The sequence below is a fragment of the Dendropsophus ebraccatus genome, chromosome 11, assembly GCF_027789765.1.
Source record: "Dendropsophus ebraccatus isolate aDenEbr1 chromosome 11, aDenEbr1.pat, whole genome shotgun sequence".
In the NCBI taxonomy this organism is placed as follows: Eukaryota; Metazoa; Chordata; class Amphibia; order Anura; family Hylidae; genus Dendropsophus; species Dendropsophus ebraccatus.
The window spans coordinates 41,825,256-41,852,249 of NC_091464.1; the positions used below are offsets into that span (position 1 = coordinate 41,825,256).

Genomic DNA, 26,994 nt, shown 5'->3' on the forward strand with positions numbered 1-26,994 from the left:
TTGAGGCCGACAGTCACTAACATCCCCGGTTCCAGCCCCGGGTCCCGCCGCCCCGTTCTCCCGTCCAGCTACCACTTCCTGGTCTGAGCTGCGGCTTGTGACGTCACGTTTAAAGGCAGCTGAGCCATTCAGCAGACGAAGCGGAGTCCCGCCTCAGCTGCTGAATAGCTGAGCTGCCTTGAGACGGACGGGAGAACAGGGCGGCGGGACCCGGGGAGGTTAGTAACCAGCAGCTTCTATTTCCACCCCCGCCCGGAGTACCCCTTTAATTGTTTTTTGTGTCACTAAACATGTCCCCAAAACGGATTGGTAACACCTACTGATGTGTGTATGGGGCCATAGAACTCCATGAGTCTGCATGTGTGACAGCGGCCATAATGTCACATGATTCATGTGAATATTAACAATTTTTAGGATCCAGCTTGCACCACATGATAGAATAATATGCAAGTTTGGGTCTATTATACAGTAAGAAACCAGACACTTTCTAGAGCAACATTGAAGGTTTATTAATGCAAATCTAATTCCTACCGTGTTTCCTCAAAAATAGGGCATCCTACTAAAATAAGACACCCCAACTAGCCTAAAGTAAGGCATCCCTCCGAAGTAAGGCCACCCGCCTCCCTTGACTCCCCTAATCCGCTCATGGATCCAGTGCTGCAGGCATACTGGTCCATGGTCCCCACGTCCACAAGGACGTCAGAGGTCAGCTGACACACAACCCGCCACATGCTCCTGGTCCAGCTGCTGGTCAAACTGAGGACATTGGTGAGTATTCCAGAGGGCCTAGTCCTATTTATATGCAACACTTAAAGCGAAAGTACCTAAGGGGTGGTCACTGTCACTGTGTGGTTACACAGGTTTTTGTGCTGTGTGACAGGAGAGCTGGCCATACAAATGCAAGCACCCCCAGGATTCTCTTCCACAGAATAGTCGTATACTATGTGCATTTTACAACACAGTTGTCTTTGGTAGAGGGACCTTAGCGTACACTAACATACTACTGCCTGGGTGTGACTACTACCTCTGGAAAGCCTCCACCTACTGCCCTACTGGAGACATGAAAGTACCTGCTCTCCTTTATCAATACTAGTCTATTGCTTGTAGTCTATATTCATCCTGTACATGTTGGGACAACTAGCCATGCATAGGCTTCTTGCTGGGTATAAGATTATACAGAGCAGTCAATCAGCACAGACGTAACGCATATGAGAGGGACAAAGAACCAGCATGTCCCAGCATATGAGCAGTGACATTTTCTTACCTTCATGCACACTAAGAAACCATTTGTCTGCTAAATTTACATATTATTTATACTGAACTCCTCGTGTCATTTTCTCATTACAAAGTAAAATGAGGTGATTAAGAGGTTAAATAACTTTTTGTTAGTGTTCTATCATTCAGGCATTGGTGGATGCACTAGCAGCTTGATATTAGAATTAAACCAGGGTATAAACAGTTCTCAGAACCTCTTCATGTGTACAGAGTTCACCCAGAGCCACCAGAACAAAGCTGCCCGAAAGAGTCCACCAGGGGCGTATTAAAGGGAACCGGTCTCTAATTTCATGCTGCCGGAACAATGCTGCGACAGTCCTAGACGGCTTCTTCCCAAACCACCAGTTTTGACTGATAGATCTCTCCCTGCCCCACGCTATATCACATGACTCTTCTTTTTTTTTATTTACTTTTGTTAATGTATTTTTATGTGTAAAATGTACAAAAAAAAAAAACAAAAGAAGTCACACACCACCAGGGGCTGACCTGATGACCTATGGTCCAGGCAGTAAGAAAGATACATATGTAACATGATCCGCAACGCAACGTCAGGGAGCTTTGTTAAGTCTTTTAAAAAGTTGAGTTAAATGCATCATTGTGATGAAGTTAACACAAGCTGCGTGTGTATGGCAGGTTTCAGCCTTTATCATGTACAGCAAATCTGTACCGCTTCGACAGCCCCCCGCCCCAAACTGCCAGTTCAGTTTTTTTTTTTTTTCAATTAATCTTTTTATTTGCGTTTTTGAGACAAAACAGGAATACAAATAACAATTACATAGAAACACTGCCAGTGGTCCACCATCATCCGATCGTACGTATACACCAATCACTAAAAAGTTACCAGTGTCAGGGTAGACCCTCTCGAGCCCAACAAGAAGTGAGCGATAGAATAGAAAATAGAGAATAGTAAGTGGAAAGTGTACTATTTCCCCCAAAAGACAGGTATTGATATGGGCCTTACAGTTATGGTAGTTTCAGCGGGCCTAGAGTGCCTGCTATATCAGCTTTACAATACTGCCAGTTCAGTTTTGATGTCATCAGTAACACTGGGGGGACACTGAGCATCCCCTCTGCCATCATCCTCACAAATCACTGTATATCAGTCATTTTTATAACTTTTCGGGAGCAATACAATACTTTAATAAAATTTTTCACCGGACTTCTCCTTTAAGGATTGTCAGGTCCTGAGGTCGGTGTTCAAGGTGAAAACAACTTTTATTCTGGTGGCGAGGCAGGGTGTCAATGAGGCGGGTCTTAGGGCATCTAAGCCCCAGGCCAGAAGCGCCTCCTTCCCCACCTTTCTTCTTTTTCTGCATGTCCCTGGGCTGGATGAAGGTGGTGAGAGAGGCGCTGCAGGCCAGGGCATGGATGCTGTAAGCCCTGCCTCATTGACACCCCACTGCTAAAATAAAAGTTGTTTTTACCCCGAATATTGACCACAAGAGAGATACAAACCCTGGGACTAGACGTACCTTGCTGAGGACATCAAAATTGTAGCGGTACTTTGGGGAGGTAGGGCTATCCGGGCGGTACAGATTCGCTTTAAATGTTAAAGGTTAAAACTTGTAATAGCTGTTTCAATGTACATCTAACTGCGGGGTATTGAAGCCACTCTGCAGCTCGGAAAGGGCTACCAATGGCCTCAGTAACAGCTGAATCCTTTCTATTCTCATATAGAAACAAACCCTCTGCTGTAAACAGTGCAGCAGTCCACAGTCGGGACTGCTTTTCCACTACATTGTGGACTGACCACCCATTGGTTATGCTACCACGTGTGTGCATGTATGAGAGGAGTACTAGTATATTCACCAATGACAACAAATATTTTCCACAACCTCTGCTCATGTCTGTCATTCGGATGAAACTAATTATCAAATACTTCATAGACACTACAGTCATGGCCAAAAGTTTTGAGAATGATACAAATATTCATTTTTACAAAGTCTACTGCTTCAGTTTTTAAAATATGCAAATTGCCATACTCCAGAATGTTATTAAGAGTGATCAGCTTAATAGCAATTACTTGCAAAGTCAATATTTGCCTAGAAAATGAACGTTATCCCCCAAAACACATTTCAACATCATTGCAGCCCTGCCTTAAAAGGACCAGCTAACATCGTTTCAGTGATTGCTCCATTAACACAGGTGTGGGTGCTGATAAGGACAGGGCTGGATATCAATCTGTCACGATTAAGTAAGAATAACACCAATGGACACTTTAAAAGGAGGCTGGTGCTTGGCATCATTATTTCTCTTCTGTTAACCATGGTTATCTCTAAAGAAACACATGCAGTCATCATTGCACTGCACAAAAATGGCCTAACAGGGAAGAGTATCGCAGCTAGAAAGATTGCATCTCAGTCAACAATCTATCGCATCATCAAGAACTTCAAGGAGAGAGGTTCCATTGTTGCCAAAAAGGCTCCAGGGTGCCCAAGAAAGACCAGCAAGCGCCAGAACCGTCTCTTAAAAGTGTTTCTGCTGCGGGATCGGGCTACCAGCAGTGCAGAGATTGCTTAGGAATGGAGGCAGGCAGGTGTGAGGGCATCTGCATGCATTGTGAGGCGGAGACTCTTGGAGCAAGGCCTGGTCTCAAGGAGGGCAGCAAAGAAGCCACTTCTCTCCAGAAAAAACATCAGGGACAGACTGATATTCTGCAAAAGGTACAGGGAGCGGACTGCTGAGGACTGGGGTAAAGTCATTTTCTCTGATGAATCCTATTTACGATTGTTTGGGACATCTGGAAGACAGCTTCTTCGGAGAAGACGAGGTGATCGCTACCACCAGTCTTGTCTCATGCCAACTGTAAAGCATCCTGAAACCATTCATGTGTGGGGTTGCTTCTCAGCCAAGGGAATCGGCTCTCTCACAGTCTTGCCTAAAAACACAGCCATGAATAAAGAATGGTACCAGAATGTCCTCCAAGAGCAACTTCTCCCAACCGTCCAAGAGCAGTTTGGCGATCAACAATGCCTTGATGGAGCACCTTGCCATAAAGCAAAGGTGATAACTAAATGGCCAAAAAAACAACAAATTCTGACAAAATGCAAGCATTGATTGTGCAAGAATGGACTGCTATCTGTCAGGATTTGGTCCAGAAGTTGATTGAGAGCAGCCAGGGAGAATTGCAGAGGTCCTGAAGAAGAAGGGTCAACACTGCAAACATTGACTTGCTGCATTAACTCATTCTAACTGTCAATATAAACTTTTGTTACTCATAATATGATTGCAATTATATTTTTGTATGTGATAAAAACATCTAACAAACACACATAAAAACCAGAGGGCAGCAGATCTTGTGAAAATATAATATTTTTGTGACTAGGAATGTGACATGTTGGAAACTTTTGTGTTTGTCCCTAAAAAAGTAACCACACAAGCATTTTTGTTGAAGATTTTTAAGATAAATTGAAGAATGGAAACTAAGGCAAATATTTTTTTAAATATATATATATTTCTAGTTACACTTTGAAAACTGCATTTCAAACCTCATGTGTGAATCTGGCTGTAAGACAGTAAAGCGAAGAAATAAGACCAGCACATCAAGCCTTCTTCATTTATTATCTACTTCCGACATGCCAACAATCACTTCTTGCTTACATGTTCTATTGCTTACTTGGCTAATACACAGAACGGTACCAAGCCTAAACAGCTTGTGGACATACAATCTCTTCTATTTACATTTGTACATTTTCTACAACCAGCTCCTCATAGCATTCCCCTGGGAGTACTACAGCATAAGAAACAAGGTAGCAGCACACAAGGAGTGTGATATTTGGTAGATCAAATATCAAAATGGATATGTATACACATTCAACCCAAAAATGTAATGTAATGTTCTGCAGTACCTTGCCTACCTAGTGTCACACCTACCGGATCAGTGCTGCTCCTCTCCCAGTCTCACTGCTAGGGTCATGGGTACAGCAGATAGTACCTTTAAGAGCACCAAATCATGCTGAGCTCCTATGCAACCTATAAAAAAATAAATATATAATGGTCCGGGCCATTTGTTTTTTTTAAGCTAAATGTTATAAGAGCTACCTGTAAATATTGTAAATAAGGAAGGAATGATAAACCTTAAGTATATACTATTTGCCAAATCCTTCCCTCTGGAAGTGGAACAGTATTGACCAACAGGAGGAAGGAGGTGAAGAGAAGCAGATATGGTTTTATTAAAGGGGTTCTGTCATGATGCGGCCCCATATGCTCCACACCAGGGGTGTCAAGTTTACAGCCATACAGCTGTAGCAAAGATTGGGTCTCTCAAGCAATCTTCCTAGACAAGTTTCGTGCACAAGCCTTATTCTGATAAATATAGTTTGTGCACTAATCTCGAGGGACATGGGACAGTTGCCTCAGTCACCCAGTCCCCCAGTATGGGCTGTCCCAATGCTTAACTGTACAAAGCACATGGAGGGCATCATGTCAGGGACCCTTTAAGAGTTTACAGCTCCTGTATGTGTTCAGCGGAGAGAGGAACAAAGTTGTTGTGATGGTCCATACCAGCTTATTTCCTCTCTGTTCACTATACTGTTCGTGGGGGAGTAGACACAAGAACCCTACACCTGCTCTCCCTTATTCATCTAATCTCTCAGGCTTACATTGTCAGCACATTGGTTAACAGCTATACATAGTGTAAGAAAACGGTTACCAAAGAATGTTACCAAATGTAAAGCTTCACTTTAGGTTCTATATAAACTATTTCTGAGCTACTACACGGATGCTTTACCAGGCTGTTTTATATTGGATAACGGCCAAGGTCAGACTAGTGCATTCAGACCTCGCTTGCTTTGCTTTACTAGGTCACAGAGGCGTCAGACACAGATAAAGCTGAAGGGCAGACGGACATAAACCATGCTGTCACATGCTTTACAGAAAGGGCCTGCCACAATAATTGTCTGCATGGACTGCTGCTAGCAAAAAGCAAAGCGCACTGGAGCAATAGAGAATCCTGAAGTATTCCAAAATGTCAACAGATTTCTTATTAAAGTGAAACTCTGAGAAAAAGCTGCAGTTAAAGTGCACACTTCAAGATCTCACCTATTCTCTACAAGCTGCTTCTACGTTCTGCCTATATGGTCAGATCCCTAGGGACATGTATAGAAAAATATCAATTATCCCCACACATGCACAGGGTGTTATTTATACAGGTTCCTGGGTGGGTTATCACATCCTGATCCTGGGACCTCCTCAGCTGCAGCACTAGCCTGTAAAAAGCCCATACATCCTACAATCACAGAAACTATGCAAGTAAGACTTTATGGCAAATCATAGAGACTATACAGTGATTATGCATAAGCTGCATTTTAAGAGTGGTGGTCCTAGTGACAGGTTTTACCACACGTGCAAAACCACAAGCACTGGAAAATATTTTTTTCTTTAATACTTTAAGTTTGTGACCTCAAATCCCTGTTATAAAACACAGTAAGGGTATGTTCACATGATGATTTGTACACTGCTGCACAGATCCATCAGCATCCTGCCAGCACAGGCCCCATAAACCTGATCGTAGTCACCTAGGGACCATGCTTGTCTTACCTCAGCCTGCTGAATCAGATTTAGAAAGAATGCAGATGTATCTGTACAATGGAGAGGCAACTCGTAATGTGTAAATACCCTTGAACAGAAATTCATTGTAAGGGGGGCACTGTCCAAGAAGACGGTATGGTACCTAGCGGGGGATACACATCTTACGCTGATTATGGTAAAATATGCCAAGTGCAAAATACCTTTTATCTTGACCAGACATAGGATATCTACAAAATACTCAATAGATACAAGTATGCAACTGAGCAACACGCTAATGCTCTGACATTTTTCACTTACTGGATACAAAGATACACATGGGGGGTGTACAGCTGACAGGTTCTCTCTCACTTCCTAAAAGGTTACTAAAACTGACGCCTACATTTCTATTCCCCTACTGTAACCAATGGAAAAGGATCCATAAATGGGGAACACCATAGCAATACACCAGAGGTCATAAAATACATTTACTGTCCATGAATTTACTACTGTTCTATACGTGGATAATTCAGATGGAAGAAGAACTGAAAAATTAGTGTGGTGATGATGATGATGAATTCCTGAGTTAGTAAAAAGGTTGATATTGCACATGGGAAAAAAATCCATCATGGAACACTGTAAAATCAGGTGGAGAGGATGTCGGATTTCTTAAAGAGCCAGATTGGCAGATGACTACGTTGCCTTTGGACAAGAACGAAATAATAACATTTCCCCCATCACAGGAGACTAGATGACTCACAAGATGTTACCGCTCCAAAAGTAGAGAAAAAAATAGTCCAGGGTGTAAAACATATTAGTGGTTGGTACAGTAGTTCCATCCTTGTGAAAAATACAAGAAACACAAGATTGCCCAGTTTTTCTCATGAGAATAAATAGAGTACATGGAAGTCTGATCAAACTTTGGGCCATATATGAACTTCATTTACTGATCTTTGACCTTTGGAGGTAATGATTATCCTGCATAGACCTGCGGCTGCAGAGGAGGGGGCAAGCGGTCATCCTCAACGTTCTCAGAATCTATAGAAGCCAGCGCCTGGCTGTTGGTCTTTATGTGTAATGGGTATTTCTCCACAATATCCTGGACTTCACGGGTCACGTCTTCCGTCCAATCAATCAAGTCCTTCTCTAACTTCTTAGCACCTGTCACGATGCGCTCCTGTCTCTCTGACAGCTGGGACAGCAGGTCTAGGTTCCTGTGCATCTGTTTCACTCCTGGGCATGTGTCTTCATCCCAGATATCAGAGTCTTGTTTTTTTGGAGAAGCTTGGCCTGACATGTACCTGTTAAACTCTTCCTCACTTAAGTTTAGAGATTGGGCATCCAGTTTCTCAATGAAGGCTATAGCACAACACTGTAGAGGGGACATATAACTATCATTAGGGGTCTGTACAACATCAATATTTTATTATGCAAATGCAACAAACATAACAGAAACACAATATAGAAAATCCAAGTTTAGGTCAGAACATGTAAAACATAGTAGTTAGTCTAAAGAAAAATATACAGATGATCAACTCACCAGGTTAGTGAAATAGTAGCCATCCTCCCCAGTCATCAGACGGCTCGGATTACAGAATCTGGTGATGTACTGGATGTTGGACTGCAGACGTGGAGGATTCGCCTTAAGAACGATGTAGATCAGAGTGGGGAGGAAGTCATCGGCAGAGGCAGGTTCATTTTTTGTGATCCTAATCGCGTTAAAGATTTGTTTACTGCACCCCGTGATACATGCAAGCTTGTCACGAGGAATCCGTTTGGAGTCCATTTCTATGATATCTACATAATAAGGAAACAGAAGAGAATCTTTTCAGAGCTGGTTAACATCAATTACTGGAGTTATACAATTTCTTAATGCTGCGTACAGTCAGGTTAAGGTTATTATAGCTCCATGAAAGCTTAAAGGGGTATTTCCTTATGATAACCTGATGGTATTATTGCTAGGATTTGCCTCTATTTTCTCAGGGTTGGCGGGGAACACCACCAATAATAAAGTGATGGCATTTCCGGATAGTATCCCCATTTAATATATAGAATCAGTTAACAGAGAAGTCTGAAAGCCATATTAGATAGCAGCGCTGTAAAAATATAGGGGATTTTCTGTTATTCACAGAGTCTATTACACGGCTCAATAATTGTGAGGCCGTAGCATTAATTAGCCATTGGTAGTACATCTGTCATTACACACGGAAATGCACGGCCGACAGAAGATAATTTTTATTTTTATTTTTTTGCTGGGAGCTCTGAAACAGTTGAAGTCTTTGCACTACTGCACTGACACAGCCACACGGCTGTGTCAGTACAGCAGCGTGAAGATTTCCCAGCATCACAATGATACATGATGCCGATAGCTCCGATAGTCTGTTCTGTTGCACACTGCAAAACATGCATGGAACGTGTGCAAGAGACCTTATTCCCACAATGCTGGACATAAAATTTACAGCAATTCCACTATGTATGAATATACGCTTGGAAAGATAACTAACTACCATAAAGGCAGACCACACCACTACTATGGCGCATTTGTACCTGTGCCGTTTTTTTTGCTGTAGGGCCCTATAAATCCTAACTATGCCCCTGAAGATATCCACATAATTTTTGTCTCACACTGACCTGTTATTGCCTTTACCACCATATCTGAGACTTCTGGAATATCTTCATTTACAGGAACACAAAGCATCTGTAGTGTCACCCAATGTAAAGCCCTAAGGAACAAACACGGATGGTAAATGCACGTTAGAGCAAGAAGGCAGCCACTAAAAATACAGAACAATAGTATGTGTGATATCCGGCCTGTGACTGCTTCCCAGTCCTGAAGGGGCACAGAAGAAAAAAAATACAAAAAAAAACGCTGTCACTATCCTCACCTGATTCTCTTTTGCACAGTGAGGTCTTTCTTCTCATCATCAGTAGTCTCTGGACAAAACACATGCTTATATAGGCGTGTCATGATGAACTTCTCAATCTGATCCATCGCTTCCTCCACTTTATTAGGTGGCACTGATAAAAAAAGCAATATTTCAAATTTACAATAAAACAGCATATAGCAAATCTGCTTGCATGTATTTCTATATTGAAACCTTGACAAGTATAGCAAACATATTTAATGAACTCCTAACTCTGCAAAATATGTGAGAGCCCCCCCCCCCATGGAAGTTAAGAAGACAATGGTATACCAAGCAGAGCCATACAGTAAAAGCACCCATACTACAAGTTAAATGAAAAAAAACAATGGGGTAATATAAACAACATATATTCTTGTGTCCCTATACTTCAGAGCCTTCAAGTGGAGTTCTAGACTGGTAAATATACTCTTAATATGAAAAGAACCAAATTCATGTAAGGCTGGGTTCACGCTACTGTACATTTGGCTCTCTCACAGATATACATCAAAGGGTTTTCCAGGCTTAGAAAAATATGGCCACTTTTTCCAGAAACATCGCCACTCTTGTCCTCAGTGTCGGTGTGGGTTTTGTAGCTCAGGTCCATTAAAGTGAATGGATCTGAACTGCAATACCCCACACAACCTGGGACAGGAGTGGCACTGGTTTTGCAAGAAAGTTGTGCTTTTTCTAATCCTGGATAACCCCTTTAGGATACAACCAAAAAGGTATGCAGGATATACCACAGCATACCCATTCATTCTGTTGGACCAACACATTCTACCAGTAACTATATTCTGTCTAGTTCCTGAACAAATACTTGGACTGAAAGACTGGTCTGTTGTTCTGGAAATGGACCAAACAGTCATTAGAACACTATAGTATATGGCGGATAACCTCTTTGCCACAGTCCCGACGTACACTGATGATTAGGAGTCAGTATATGTGTTGTGAACCCAGCCTAACAATGGTGTATTATTCTAAGTACTGCATTACAAAATTAAACTAGTGATAATCTTTGCATTAGAAAAACTCAGTAAAAAAGGTTTACCTATTATAATTCATGTACTAACCAAGAATGCTGTGCGCTTACAAATATTATATGGACCAATAGCTTCAAACTTAAAATAATGCTTATAGCCGCAGATTCTAGGATAAACATTACCTTTCCAATACATCTGCAGCTTGTCCGCTGTGTTCTGGTAAAAGTCCTGAGTGAACTCTGACAACTCATCGATGTTTGACTCCTTCAAAGAAAGAAAAAGAAACAGGACAATGTATATAGCATACTTAAAGGTGGACAAATGTAACAAGTTCTACTTACATGAGATTAGAAAAAGAGCACAAAGACAAACAACAATGCGTCTTATTCTGATCTGAAGAATTTACATCAAGGAATAGAGAGGAATAGATTGTGTCCTGCAATGAAATGGATCGAGCAGGGAGCATGTCGAATGTTTTTTTTTTTTTTTTTTTTTTAAGTGATGTATATATGCAGTCATGTATAAATGCCATCCCCTAAAGTGCTCAGAATGAATGGGTCAGATACCTTCTTGTGGTGTACGGCTTCCAGGAAGACTTTGCACTGTTTGTAGACATCATGTCCTGCTTTATGGTAGGTCTTTAAAAACTCAATAAAATCTTTAGATACCCGATCAGTCTCGATGCTGTACTGGCGAGTGAGAGAAGGGCTGGGGGCTTTAGCTTCTTTCATATCTGTTTCCAAAAACAAAGTTAAAAATATATAATTACTAAGATTTGAGAGCGTTGTACAGATTTTATACAAAATGTTTTAGTCTACAGTGGAAACCATTGTAAAGTGTGTAAGTAATAAAATCCATACATTAAATCAATAACATGTTTTTTTTTCCAGATTCAGTGTAGCTGTAATTTCATGTTTGACACTTTTAAACACCCATATAAAAAGTCCAAGTATGTGAAGCTCACAGTCTGGCTATTGCAGCACTCCAGGAATATTTACATAAAAAATTGTGACTTTCAAACAACTTTACTCATACAATAACTATTCTATCAGAAAGCTATCAGCTATCATTCGGCAGGTAAGATGCATCTAACCTGCTGATAGTTTCCCTTTAAATATCTCAACCAAAAGCCCGGAAAAATACATTAACGCTCTTTAAAAAGGTAATCACGGATTAGATGACTTTCTGGCAATAACGGCACCACCACTGACCGGTTCCTCAGATACCTACATTTTTGTAGATATGCTAATTTGCTAGTTTGGTGCACTTTGTGTCGTGTCCCACTAATGACGACCTTATTATTATTCATCAAGCTGGGACTTGGCCCATCATCAATGAAAGGGCGAATTGGTGTACTAGTGGCGCCCATCAGGTAGTGGTAAAAACCTGATTTACTCTCCTAAAAGTAGATTTACTTTAAGCAGCAGCAAGGTGCCAGCCATAGTTATCAGGGAATTCTTAGCAGTTAGCCACCAGCACTCGAGATTGCCCAATATCTGCAGCTGGCAGTGCAACTCACAGTACTGCAATGATTAAAGGGATCCGCAGCCTTTTTACACAGTATCTAAGAGAAGCCTTAAAGGGGTAGTCCACCAAAAAAATTTTTCTTTCAAATCAACTGCTGCCATGAAGTGCCAGAGATTTGTAATTTACTTCTATTAAAAAATCTCAAGCCTTCCAGTACTTATCAGCTGCTGTATGCCCAACAGGAAGTTGTATTATTTCCAGTCTAGAGAGCAGGAGAGGTTTTCTATGGGGATTTGCTCCTGCTCTGGACAGTTCCTGACATGGACAGAGGTGGCAGCAGACAGCACTGCGTCAGACTGGAAAGAAAACACCACTTCCTGCAGGACATACAGCAGCTGATAAGTACTGGAAGACTTAAGATTTTTTAATAGAAGTGAATTACAAATCTCTGGCACTTTATGGCACCAGTTGATTTGAAAGAAAATTTTTTGGGGTGGACTACCCCTTTAAGGCCGATAATCGCCCCGTGTAGAAAGCAACAATCAGCCGACACGAACTGTCGGCTGATCGTTTCTGTCGCTTGTCTTTCAACATGTTGAAGGACAAACGACAATAATAGCAGCGATCTGCTGCCGCCCCTCAGTGGAATAGGAGCAGCTGCAGCAGACCGCTGCCATCCTTTATGGGCTGCCCGGACGATTGAGTGATCACGCGGGCAGCCCCCCCCCCCAACCCCCGCAGCTCCCAACAGCCCCTCCTGCATTTACCCGCTCGCTGCCACCGCGTGTAATAGCAAGCGGGGAACGAGGAGCAAATGAGCACTGACAGCAGTCGTTTGCTCCTCACAGTCTCCCTATGTAATAGGGGCTTTACACGGGCTGATTATCAGGGGTATGACCTATGTAGGAATGCTCGCTTCCGATAACTGGTCCGTGTGAAAGGTCCAGTGATGAGCCCACAAACGAGAAAACGCTTACTCACTGTCTGATCCCAAATTTTGTGTGGCCAACAAAATCATTACTACTGGCCGCCAATTGTCCTGTGGAAACAAGGAATGTGCGGCCGACAATAATGAATTTAAAGGGAGATTAGTGCTTATTATCAAGGCCAGTTCAGCCTATCTAAAAGGCCCTTCACACTGCTAGACACTTGGGCTAGATTCATTTATACAGCCCAGAATTTTGTAGTATGACCAGTGATCATTCATACAACCCTGCTGCGCACTTACTGCAAACGCTGGGCCTAGCACCCTAACTTTCATTCAAGCAATAATGACTGGTGTAGGCCTATTGCTGCAATACACAAAATAATACTTGTATACTATGTATTTAGTCTCTTGCCTGGTGAAACAAGATTTCGACCACACAATGAGTTATACCACAGATGCATGAGAACATATAATGATAACAGACACAAGTACATAGACAAGGTATGTTATTCGGCACCCACCTCTGAACTTGTCATAAAGCACTTGTATATCAAGGCAGGGTAATAAAGTAAAATACGACAATGACACATTAAAACATAGAATGAGAATGATTAATAACAATGATAAAAGGAACAAAGGCAAACTAAAAGACAGTGAGCAAATAAAACACATGCAATGGGAGCAGGCACTGCAAACAGTATACAAAGGGAAAAGGTGGGTCATCCATACACACACTGCTGTAAGAGGACAGTGCCAGCTGAGCTATGCAAGACGATTTCCCAAGAACCACCTAAAGGACAAGTAGGGCTCCTTTCACCCTGAGTAATGCTGTGTCCATTGGATGCACACATTAGGGGGGTCCCTAAAGTATATATTCAATGTATACCTATGGTGGATGCCACCTAGAGGGACCCGTCATATATAGGGTCCCATAGTAACAAAAAATACCATGCTATTCCCTCAGGCAGACGCTACCGCATACATCTCGAATGGAGGCCAACAGTGTATTATTGGATATTTGGGGGTCTATTGACCTGTTAACTGCACATACTGGGACCAGTCCTCGTTTTTGCATTAAAAAGAATTGGCTGCCAACCGCTTACCAAAGTCATTCCTTATTTATAGATGGTTTTGGGTGGAAAACTAATGTTTTCCCTATTGTAGTTCACAAAAGAGAGATGAGCATATCTGAAAGAGTAGTAAATGCTTGGAACAAACTTCCAGCAGATGTGGTGAGTAAATCTACAGTAACTGAATGTAAACCTGCCTGGCAGAAACATATATGTATCTTAAAGGACAACACTGGCGTTGTAAAAAAATAAATAAATAAAACACTGACACGCACAGATTTCATACTCCCTCTGGTAATTTCCACCAGCCGTGGCTCCCATCAGCATCTTCAAATCTTCCTCACTTCCAGGTTCCAGTGAAGTGAATAGGAGAAGAAAAGCTACTGGCGCATATGTGCACCGGCAGCTTTTTCATTGGCTAGATCGCATCACATGGCTTCCAGCTTACTCCGCCAATCAGGCTATGTGATGCGCTCCAGCCTATGAAAATGCTGCCGATGCACGTGCACCAGTAGCTTTTTCTCTTCCATTCAGTTCTCCAGGAAGACCAAGCCCGTCCCAATTCTGTTGACGCAGCAATTGAATTATATAGGGGGAGAACAGGTATGTATAAGTCATCAGCCGCGCACCACTCCACATAGCAATGTGTGGCCGATGATTTTTAAGCAAGTTTAAATGACAATGGTCAGCCAATGAAGAATTGTTCCGACAGCATCCAATAGTGAAGAATTGGTGGAAGTTTATTCAAGCAACACACACCATGGCCACGTTTCGACCCAGCAGGATTGAAACGTTGCCATGGTGTGTGTGTTGTTTGAATAAACTTCCACCAATTCTTCACTATTGGATGCTGTCGGAACAATTCTTCTATGACAGTATATGGTCTCTAACTGGGATTGGGGACCCTCTGGCGTGCGTCCATCTTCTACATCGTTGAGAGGCATTCTCTACCAATACAGGTGCTGTTGGACTTTCCACTATATGAATGGTCAGCCAATGATCGTCTCTTCAGCTGATTTTTGCATTTAATACACAGAGCCATAATTTGCAGAATCGGCAGATTAGCGCTCCATGTAATAGGGCCCTATTCCACAGGCCGACTGAGAGGAGTGCTATTAGCGCTCGTTTGCTCCTCGTTCCCCGCTCTCTGCCGCTGCTATTCCACGCGGCAGCAGCGAGTGGGTGAGTACAGGGGCGGCCACGGGGAGGCTACATGGTTGATCGCTAGATACAGCCGATAATCGTTCCGTGGAATAGGGCCTTAAGACTTGCCTTGTTTTAATCATTCAGGAGATCTGACAGGCTTTAGCTACCATGAGAAAAACATGCTATGCAATATGTTGCAGGAATTCTGAGGGTACCCTCACATTTTTACTGAATACTTTGGCCTGCATGTTTACAAGTGGCCTGTGAAAGGGTCTTTGCATTTCATTTAAAGTGGTATTCTCACCTCAACTAATTTAAGTTAAATATTTATTGTTGAAAATGATTGTCTAAAACCAGTGGTCTGTATGGTGTATATATATATCTATAATATACATATATATCTATAATATACATATATGTACACTAGTCAGACCACTGATTTTAGAGCAGAGAGGTGGTCGGTAACTTAGACAATGAGCTGTCAACAGTAAGAGAGAAAGATCGGCATATCAGGATAAGGAAACAAGTTTGCTAAATGAATGTAATTGCAAAATTATTTAACCTGGCAAGTCCTACAAGTATAACTACATTAGTTGAGACGAGAATATACCTTTAATGCCTTCAAATACAGCATCATAGGCAGCGTAAAATACCTGGAAAATCTAGGATTCACTATGAGGTATGTTATACATTACACATATAATAACCTACCCTGAGGATTGTCTCACAAGGATAAGGACTAGTCACTGTCCCCGCAGTATAAGGATGGCTGACATATTGTCAGAATCTCACTTTAGGTACTTTAACAGGTTTGTTGGGGATTTGATGCTGAGTTCATTCATTTAGTTACACTGGTTTATACAGCATCACACTCATAGCCAACATGGTACCTGTGAATCTACTCTAAAAGAGAAAGAGCCTCCTGGCCTTATATCACACTTACATATGTACACACTAACACAAAATCTTATGGATTATTGCATTTTTCCTACTAAAAGAAACCTACTCAAAGCCACTATAAAGTGACGCTCCACCTCTACATGTTCCATTTGGTATAATATAAAGTTATTTAGGTTTGCAGTATTTGCTGTATGCATCCATTGATTTCTGAACCATACCCACCCAATAAAAACATAGAGCATCATAAAGGTGCAGCCGTGTGACACATGTGGACAGTGAACAACCCCAGAAAAGCACTATGACGGTGGAGCTACACTTTGTGCACAGATTAGAAAGCTCAACACAGACACAGTCCACCCAATACAGAACAGCAACAACACACTAAATGAAGCGACTAGCACTGGCTAAGCTAGGTTACCTTCAGCAGGGGAGGCCAGCTCCCAGGGAGGGCCAAAAAGACCCTTGAGGTCCCTGAGAATATCAGCGCTCCGCTCCCGCCCTCCTGCCTGCACTGGCTTTTCTTCAGTGTTATTTCAGGACCAAACCAGAAAGGTTAAATGACCAGGGGTGAGAAGAAATAAATGTAGGGGGAAAAAAGTTATTATGATGAATAAACAAAACAAAGTGCAAAATAAAATACAAAGCAGCCCCATGCAGATGCCATATGTAAGGATGAATGCTTGTGTCCCTGTAACCAAACTATTAATGGAGCTGGCATAGTTCCTTTCCGACCTGTCAGATTGTACTGTTGGGACCACTGTACACTTCGGAGTATTAGAATTTTAATGTAATTTTTCCAATTACAGCTGGGCAAAAAATCTACAACAGGTGGGACATCTAACTCCAGAGCATCTTCATGTATAAAAAACAGAATGTTCACATTACTTTGCTGGACCCAATTCTTTTCCATAAGGGAATGGCATACACAAGAATTCTATCACTGCTTCTGCGAGACAAAGAGTCCTTCCTGGCTGTCCTCGTATGTTCCTGCTGTGTGGAGAGAGGTAAGAGATGCCAGCTGGAGACATCTCTATATATCTAACATGGCCTGGCTAAGTAATAACTAGTTAAAAGGTCAGGGATGTCTGCCGCACAGGACTCACTAATCTTAAAGGGTATCTATCACTGTAAAAACCATCTAATATGTCATTGTGACCAGCTTCAGCCATGGAGAGTGGAGACTGGCAGAACAGCAGCTGGTAAGAATTGCTTCTTTATTTTTGCAGCATCTGATGACCTTTGTTAGGGTCACACATACAGGATCGGAAGCTGCAAATATTAATTTAACTAAATGATAGAACACAGGCTTGAATCTGACTGCATGGAGCCATAGTCAGACACGTGTGCTCAATTGCTGTTCTAAACAACTGACAAATTGTCCAACTGCTGCTCTATTTATACAGGGGACATGGGATCCCTGTTCCGATCGACAATGAGGGTCCCAACAGTCAGCCTTGCCTTGATCAGACACTCATGCTCTATCCCTCAGATAGATGATGGGAAAACAAAAGCACTAACACTAAAGTGAGCCTCAGACATTCAACTTCACTATATATCATCTATATCTCAGCTTAAGTTTATAGAGTACAACTGGCATACCTTATAGATGCAGCACTATGCTTGATGCATAGTCCCCTTCATTGAAAGGAAAACATTAGCAGGTGCAGAAAGTTGGCTGCCCATGTTGAGGGTAGAATACAGTGGCAGACATTTTCAGAAGTCTGCTGCTTATGCCAAAACACACAGCACATGGATAGGGCCAACGTCACAGATATACGTTGGGTGCCATTTCCCCAAACCCAGGTGGGTGGGGGCAGCAGCACCTTATGAATCTGTGATTCTTCTTCACACACTGCATGGTTCAAAATTTAAGTTCTTGTAACCTACTATGCATATCAGTATATGCGACAGACCACTGAAAACAGCGTGTCTGTCGCTATGTATTGCTCCACCTAAAGAAGGCAGTATAACTAACCTGACAGGTTCCCTTTTAGGAAAAAAAAAAAACCATGTATGAGGGTATACTCCAAATTTCAGAAACTCTTCCACCTACATAGGAAAAGTATGACAGACTTGCAACATGTGTAGGAGAGAAGTTATTCTGACAGCAGCGTCTTCCCAATGTGAGGGATAAAGAACATAAAAGGTGAGCACGATGAGGAATCAGAAGCAGTGGCATCAGACAGTAAGAGTATGAGCACACTATGGAATCTGTGCAGATAAATTCCACTGGATTTCGTGCGCACTCCCGCTTGAAGTTCCGCCCGTCCCATAGGATAGGTTCTATTCTATGCTCAGGCAGATTCCACCGTCCACCCAAAGAACTGACATGTTAATTCTTTGGGAGGGGGCGAGCAGCGGAATCCAGTGGAAGTTATCCGCACGGATTCTGTAGTGTGCACATAGGGCATTGAACGTTGCTGTGATAATTTTGATTACCTTTCTTGGGTACACTCTTGGATGAGGCTGTAAAGAATTTCTTCACTGTTGTCACTTTTCTCGTCTTTTCATTAGATTTCTTTTCTTCAAATTTGGTAAAGCCAAGAGATGACTGACCCCCCTGTGCTCCCTGGCTGCTGGCGTAAGCCTCCTCTTCTTCCCGCTGCAAGCTATAATAACAAAAGTCAACAGGTCAGACCTACACTTGTGATTTAAGCCTGAGATGTTAGGGATTACCCTATATATTATGTGGCAGAAAAGTACACATTGTAGTGGATGAGAATATGTCAACAATCTAGTGACTCCAGGATTCCCTTAGCCAGAGAAACCTCCTGTGTAGTAGGCTCTGTTATTTGAGCCTCAGATGCAAAATCTCTTTAATCCACATCATGTTGCTTTTCTAATATGAAATAGACAGAAGCCACATAGATCCACAGTGATCTATGGGCAGCATGAAAGGTTGGCACGCAGCGATACATGATGGACTGAGTAAATGTGATATATTTTAGGCCCTATTCAGACATCGGTTGTTCTGTCTGCAGTTGCAGATCTGCAATTGTGGACAGAACCTAGGACCAATAGATTTCAATGGCCCCATTCACACATCCATACGAGTTTATGGGGCAGTGATCCATGCCACGAAAAAAAAAAAAGGAAAGGTCCTAGAGCAGACCCGAATTTGCATCATGGATCGCTATCTTCTATGTAGTGATCTTTGGAGCACTAATGATGCACGTAGTGTAGTCCGCGGTTAGGCCTTAGAGTAACAGCTGTAAGTTTGGCCAGGAACAGGGTCTGAGTAATTGACGCTGTCCCCAGACTTATAAACAAGTAGGGATAGATCTGTCACTCAGGGTCAGGTCCACCTCAATGACATTTTCCCAGGTTAACTTTCAGCAATAATAACTCTGAAATCCGGAAGAGTCAAATCGTATATTACTATAATAGGCCTCGTTCACACTGAGCAAGAACGTCAGAATCCCGCCGTGCTCAGTGTGCTGCTTTGAGTTAATGAGAGGGTGCGTGTCCGCTTCCTCCCCTCTCCGCTCAAAGAAATGACATGTCACTTCTGCGAGCGGAGAGCGGCGGCAGCGGAGGTGCGCCCTCTCATTCACTCAAAGCAGCACACTGAGCACGGCGGGATTCTGACGTTCTTGCTCAGTGTGAACGGGGCCATAGGGATGCCTGCCAGTCTTTCATGTTGCTTGTGATTTGAGAATCATGAGAGCAGTGACAGGTTACTTTTAAGGAAGCTTATATTTTAACCACCTGCACAGGGACTGCATTGAAAGGGGGGGGGGCTCTTTTTCGGTTGAAGTATGTAAGCATACCGTTCTGCCAGCTCCCAGTCCTCCTGGATTTGCTTCTGACGTGCCTTCTGGTACTCCTCCCTCCAGCACTTTGAGCAGAACCCTTGCCATGCTGGATTTCCATAGTAGCCGCATCCTTTTTTACAGAGTAATTCCGACTGGTCCACATGGATGGCTCGTCGCTCCGATTTTAGACTCATCTTTCTAAGAAACAAAGTCAAATGTAATAGGTAGAAATGACTGCAACTGAAATAAATAAAACAGATCGTGTAGACAGCGCTTAAAATGTTGTGTGGATCAGTCACGCGAGGAGAAGCCTATAACACAGTGCCAGACTTGTGGAAGACTAAATAAAACCTTGGTGACAGGCAGGAATTCCAAACATGAACTTTCAGATTTTCCATTTCCATTAATGTATGTATGCCCTGGAGGATGGAACCGAGATGGTGCCACTGCTCATAAAACACCCATCCCAATTCAGTATGATTGTAGAGGAAAATGTGTGAAACAATGTAACTACAGCCGCCATCCCTCCCTGATGTGTCCAGGAAGTGTCCAACTCCGTAATAAGGGAACCTGCGACATCCATATAACAATCTCTATATAAGCTCTCACGATTCAACAGGAAAGTGACTAAGGAAACTGTGCATGACTATTGCAATGGGGCAGATTAGCCAGTCCTGTCTAATACTTAAGCAATGTAAACTGGGACCAGGTAGCCTAAATGTGGCCGTATATATATAAAATTATTGTTGTCAAATGCTATCAACCCCCTTCCCACCCCCACCCTTATTCATGAACATTTGCCTGAGTGCTCATGTGTTTGGAATGGAGAAAAGGGGATTAAAGTGTTACTGTCCCTCAGACACATTTTAAGATCCCCAACCCACCACTCTATATTACAGGAGATGGGCTTCATAGACTTACAATGTCGTGAGGCTTGGGCACCAGGGTTGGAGGGGTGAGGCATGGGCACCAGTGCATTTGAAAATCAGCCAGGCTGTGTCTGCATACATTGTCATCAGACTATCGGTACAAGAAGCTGACTCAGACACTATGTCATGTCAGCCGCTCCTCAGATTACATGGTAACCACTACTGAGTACTCAGCTCACATTGCCATTATTATTATGTCTACGCCTAAACATGAGATGCAGGTCTGGCAATATAGAAGAAACTGCATTTTCAATATCAAACTTTTTGATACATTCAAGAAAAATCCCCCATTTTCCATCCATACGACTCCTCTCCTCTGCCTCCTGCACGGATCAGCCATTTCACTGTAGCAAGCAGAGGGCAGGTAAGGCTGTGTTCACACCTCATTTTTCAGACACTATGTCAGTACATGTAGGGGGTACTCCCCAACCTACTCTGATATGCCCATAGACCCTCATGCATCCATCCTATAGCAAGCGTGTCCTCATGGCATATATAAAAGTAGAAAATTACTTTCAGGCTATGTTCACACACAGTATTTGTGCTCAGTATTTTGCAATAACCAGGAATGGATAGGAAACACAGAAAGGTTATGTTCACACACTGTTGTAATTGAGTGTATAGGCGTCATTTTAATGGCAAATAACGACCATTATCTTAAAACAGCCGCTATTTTAAAATAATGGCCGTTATTTGCTATTAAATGGCGGCCATCCACTCAATCGCAGGTAAAGAACTTCTACCAAGCAGACATGTGACTGCCCACCTGGCACTGTGCTCTCAGCTTACATCATGGTACCTTGGTTTAAGAGTAACTTGGATTTAGAGTGTTTTGCAAGAAGAGCTCACAGTTTTTCAAAATTGGGACTTGGTTGAAGAGCATTGCTTTGGTTTAAGAGCTCCCTGTACTGGGTGCGTGGAGGAGGGACATGTTCTGAATAGCGTGGTCTACAGCACTGTACTCTGACCCAGGAAGTCTCCCTCACCTTCCAAATCATAGCAGATCACCTCAGGCTGGGGCTTACATCAGGGGACAGGACTGTGGCGGTAATCTCTGCATAGCTGTAACTTCTCTCTCCCCAGGAAGAGAGTGCTGCATGTATGTGCCCACATATGTCCTGCTCATTCCTCCCTGCAGTGTCTGTCAGCCCTTCCCATCCTCTCCATTTCTGCACTTACACTCAGCCATTCACACTGCTGTTATAATGTGCCTGCACTCACACTCAGCTATTTACACTGCTGTATAGAAAAGTTTCTGCCACTGTCCTCCTGCACAGCTCTGTGATTCTCATTTCCTCATTGGTCCATGCTGAACACACCCCCTTCCCCATTACTGTCATGTGACCACACAGAACTCTGACAGCAGCCCTGCTTCTCTATTCTAGCCTGTTGTACTACGCTACTGCATTATGGGGATCTGCAGTTCCATCCTGTATCTACAAACTGCTGCCGTGTTACCAGGTTTATGCTCTTACTATACATTATACACCACATGCTGATTGCTTTACTGTAAAGTAACTTATAATATTGCATATTCTGCTGTTTCTCATTGTTTCTTTAATCTGTTTTACATGTTATTCGGAATAAAAAATCATTATTTTTGGGGAGTGGAACCAATTGTCTACATTTCAATGATTTGTTGTGGGAAAATTTGTTTTGGTTTAAGGGTGGATTTGGATTACAAGCACGGTTTATAGACACAGGATGGAACTGCAGATCCCCATAATGGAGAGCATGGGAAACACAAGGGCGGACAGAGACTGCAGGGGGCAGGAAGGAATGAGCAGGACAGATGTGGGCACAGTATAGCAGCACTCTCTGTCTGGGGAGAGAGGGGTTACAGCTATGAAGAGATTACCCCCACAGTCCTGTCCACTGATGCAAGCCCCAGCCTGAAGCAGATCTGCCAGGATTTGGAAGGTGAGGGAGACTTCCTGGGTCGGAGTATAGTGCTGTAGACGACCCTGTGCAGGCCATGACCCTCCCCCACTCCCCCCTGCCACCCAGTACACCAAAGAAATGCTCTTAAACCCAGTTACAATTTTGAAAAACTGTGAGCTCTTAAACCAAAACGCTCTTAATCCAAGTTACTCTTAAACCAAGGTACCACTATATATATATATATATATATATATATATATATATATATATATATATAGTGTGATAGTGAAATGTCACAGATTTGGGTGGATTAAACAAAACACTCACTTTTTTGAACTTCATTTCCTGAGTGCTGCGGTTTTTCATGTATATGCTTGCACTTGTGGTCCTTCAAGTGCTGACCGCATTTGCACCTAGATTTTTTCTACTAAGGAGTTCTGTATGACTATTTCTTTTTTTACTTTATATATACATATACCAAAACATATTTTACAGCAATGTACAGAGATGGCTACAATTTAATGTCCTTATTTAGAGGGAATCTGTAAGCTTAAATTCCAAACTGCTGACACTGTTAGATGAAAGGTACCATGTGTCTCCTTAATCTATTTGTCTGTGCTTCCAGAATGTAGAGAAATGCTTTTATTTTACAGTACAAAAGAGGCCTTCCTGAGCTCCTGAAGTGCAGCAGGCTGTAACACCTTACTCCCCCCTCCCATACCTGACCCTGCATGGGATACAGCCATCATGCATCATCCAGGGAAGTATACAAGGGCAGCGGGGAGCACCAGGAGAAGACAGGCAGGTATAGTGTATTCTGATATTGTATGATCCTAGCTGGATGTCCTTTTATTTATCTTTTTTTGGATAATCCCTTTAAGGCAAATATTTGCATTCAGCACAGTAAGCCGCAATGTGTTTGCATTTGCAATTTTTCCATTCACGCTGACACCAGCTCATAGGAGAAGTCACAGAAAAGGCAGAAATCGAAACATGTCAAGAAGAGGAAACATGAGAGGCAGGAACAGGCTGATAATGTAAGGAGACGTTGTGTCACCAATGAGAAGTCATCAACAAGTTTATAGCTAAAAAGGTCACAAGTTCCTGCAGCTCCTCACATCCAGGACCAGTCTCATCCACACAAAGCTGGAATATAGAGCTGCTGCTGCTACAGAGCCGGGCCTCGCCTGCCGCTCCTTTAAGAATATCTTCCTGATATACACGCATGGAAGTTGAGATATGAGGTGTTGTATAGTGGGGTCCATGGTAAATAAAATCTCACTGGAGAGCAACAGTGGAGAGACAATAGGACCTCTGACCTCCAGGCGTCATCATTCATTAGGAGGCTGTGCGCTCTGAAAATGTTTAATCTCCGTGCTACTGTACTGACACAGCGCACACAGACCGTATCTATAGAACATGTGAAGATGGACTAAGGCTTGGTTTCCATACATGTGTTCAGAGTGTGTTGTGGGCGCAGTGGAAACCAAGTCTGCATTTTGTGCCCAATAACTGTTCAATGTTGTCAGGATTATCACAACTACTGGGGAAGAAACAGAGTCCCCATTACAAATCTTATACACTGCACACATACATCGGCAGCTTGTCAAAATAGGATGCTGATGTATATGAGCACATACTGGCATGGGCCCCTATAGTGACCATGTTCAGGTCCAACATACAAGTGTATTTTCTGGGATATTATCCCTGAAGTATTTGTCTACTAGAAGACTCAGAGTGCGGCCACACCACTATTATGCCTTTCAGATACATGTCCCCCTCTAAATAAGGTGCTGATGGACCTGTGTACAGACTGGGACAGACCATAGGAATGGATTTAAAAAGAGGAAAAATCTCAGTCTTCCCTTTATGATCGGTTTCATTTATAGTCTGTTCCTGGCTTTTGATCCATAAATCTGCCTGTGTAAACACACCATACGTCAGGTAATCCCTATGTTGGGGTCATTTCCTGCGTGTATAAAGCTTGCTTTATTATCCCTTTGAGTCCAACTGAAAACTTGTATATGTGCTAAAAGTGAGGGCCTGTGAACAAATACATCAGCACCAGATTATGACCAGCCCCAGATATTATGTGATCAAAGCCTCAGGCAATGCCGAGTTAGGCCACGTTCACACACTACGGAATCAGCGCCGAAATTCTGCTGTGAACCCCTGCCCGGCGCCGAATCACGCCTGCTATCTCTTTCAATGGGAAGCTTGTGCTCCTCCACTCTCTGCACCTCTCCACTTAAACAATTGACATGTCAATTTTTTGAGCGGAGGCACACAAGCTTCCCATTGAAAGAGATAGTAGACGGGAGTCGTGCCAAGGGCGGGGATTCCAAGCGGTATTTCAGCGCCAATTCTGTAGTGTGAATGGGCCCTTAGGGTAGGTATACATCTGCACTGGAGACTGTTGGGTGCTCCTGTCACAGGTTCTGTTCAAAACACCAGACAGACCCCATTAAAGTCAATGGGAGCTACTGGGCACTGTTGATGTTCAGCATCCAGTGATTTCGCGATATTTTTTCCCTCTTCTTCTGCTCCAATGACAAAGCAGATGTATGGACAAAACAAAGCAAATGGGAACCTGGATTTACTGTCAGAGCTAAACAGGGTCTGTATATAAAAAAACACTGTAGATATAACATGGCAATGATAGTCAAGTAACAACACTGGCCAATGGTTATCATTACTATATGCTAACAACTGCAAGGGACTAAAAATTTATGCGGGGACCAGAGTTTGACTGTAATTGTCTCGTCAGTATATAAATATTATGTACTGGAGACATACACATCCCCCATAACGTAAGAACCACCTAATATTACATAGGGCTCTCTTACTGCACTAAGATAGCTTGGACCCACTGATGCACAGACTCCACCACACTTTGGAGGGTGTCCTGTAGTATCTGGTACCATGATGTTAGCAACAGATCCTCTAAAGCAGGGATGGAGAACCTTTGGCCTCTGCCTGTTTCAGAACCTCAATTCCCACCATGCCTGAACTATAGTTTTGCAGTATCTGTTGGGCAGAAGGTTCCCCATCCCTGCTCTAAAATCTGCCTCAAATTCTACACAAATATTAGACCACATTATATGCACTTTAATATTTTTTTTTCTAAGTTACTTTCACTTTTGATTTTGCAGCCAAGTTGCAGCGCAGAATGGCAGAGGTGTGTGCTGAGGGCTGCTCATATCTATCCATTAGATGCCAGAGATTGGGGAGGATGGAACTCTTTGTTATGTCACCATACAGCCACCGCCACAGCCAGCACCATACAGCCACCGCCATAGCCATACAGCCACCGCCACAGCCAGCACCATACAGCCACCGCCATAGCCATACAGCCACCGCCACAGCCAGCACCATACAGCCACCACCATAGCCATACAGCCACAGCCAGCACCATACAGCCACCGCCACAGCCAGCACCATACAGCCACCACCATAGCCATACAGCCACAGCCAGCACCATACAGCCACCGCCACAGCCAGCACCATACAGCCACCGCCACAGCCAGCACCATACAGCCACCGCCATAGCCATACAGCCACCGCCACAGCCAGCACCATACAGCCACCACCATAGCCATACAGCCACCGCCATCACCATTTGGCCTTTGTCACTTAGATCCTTACTTCCAAAACATCACCACCAAGCCCTGAGTGTTCCCTCGCTGACACATGTCTATGGCATCAGACACCCAGTGTCATCCCAGTCACCTGTCACTGGTTGGTGTCACTTGTTATGGTGGATCAGTGTTTGGCTATAAGGGTATCCTAGGCAGGCTGGGGGTAGTAGTCCACCTGACACTCTCTACCATGGCCCTGAGCCTTCCAGCACAGTGTGCAGTCTACACACAAGACTTGAAGCCTGAAGGGTCTTTCTCCATGTAACAGCACAGACGTGATGTAAGAGGAGACAATGTAAGCAGCAGAGGACAGCGCCACATCACGTGACTCCAGGCCCCTCACCATGCCCGGGTGACAGGGTAGGCTGGGAATGCCCGGCACCTGACACAACAGGGAAGATGTCCCACCCGGGAGGGGCTGCACGGACACGTTACACAGGGTGTGGTCTCAGGCTGCCCCCTCCCCTCTCCCCCCGGTACACACTGCCCCTCAGTGACCCTATAGACAAGTATTACAGCACGGCCGCTCACCTGCTCAAGCTCAATCTGTTCCTATTCGTCTCCCCCTTCTGCCCGGAGCTGTACACAAGCCAGGCCTGACGTACTGACGTCACACG

General features: G+C 43.3%; 1 protein-coding gene across 1 annotated transcript; it reads right to left on the minus strand.

The window, feature by feature from the left end:
• Positions 1-7,344: 7,344 nt before the first annotated feature.
• On the minus strand, positions 7,345-26,986 carry RABGEF1 (RAB guanine nucleotide exchange factor 1). The gene is made up of 9 exons (XM_069944502.1): positions 26,909-26,986; positions 19,945-20,127; positions 18,614-18,783; positions 11,230-11,396; positions 10,846-10,927; positions 9,666-9,798; positions 9,412-9,503; positions 8,321-8,577; positions 7,345-8,152 (listed from the first exon to the last, which is right to left on the minus strand). The coding sequence occupies exons 2-9, from the start codon at positions 20,121-20,123 to the stop codon at positions 7,754-7,756; spliced, it is 1,479 nt and encodes a 492-aa protein (XP_069800603.1). The 5' UTR covers positions 20,124-20,127; positions 26,909-26,986; the 3' UTR covers positions 7,345-7,753.
• Positions 26,987-26,994: the final 8 nt, after the last annotated feature.

Coding starts and splice junctions, on each gene's coding strand:
- RABGEF1 (XM_069944502.1), bottom strand. CDS start 20,123: ATGAGTCTAAAATCGGAGCGACGAGCCATCCATGTGGACCAGTCGGAA. Junction 11,397..18,613: donor CAAGAGTGTACCCAAGAAAG/GTAATCAAAATT, acceptor TTTTGGAAACAG/ATATGAAAGAAGCTAAAGCC. Junction 8,153..8,320: donor GCTACTATTTCACTAACCTG/GTGAGTTGATCA, acceptor TCCCCTCTACAG/TGTTGTGCTATAGCCTTCAT.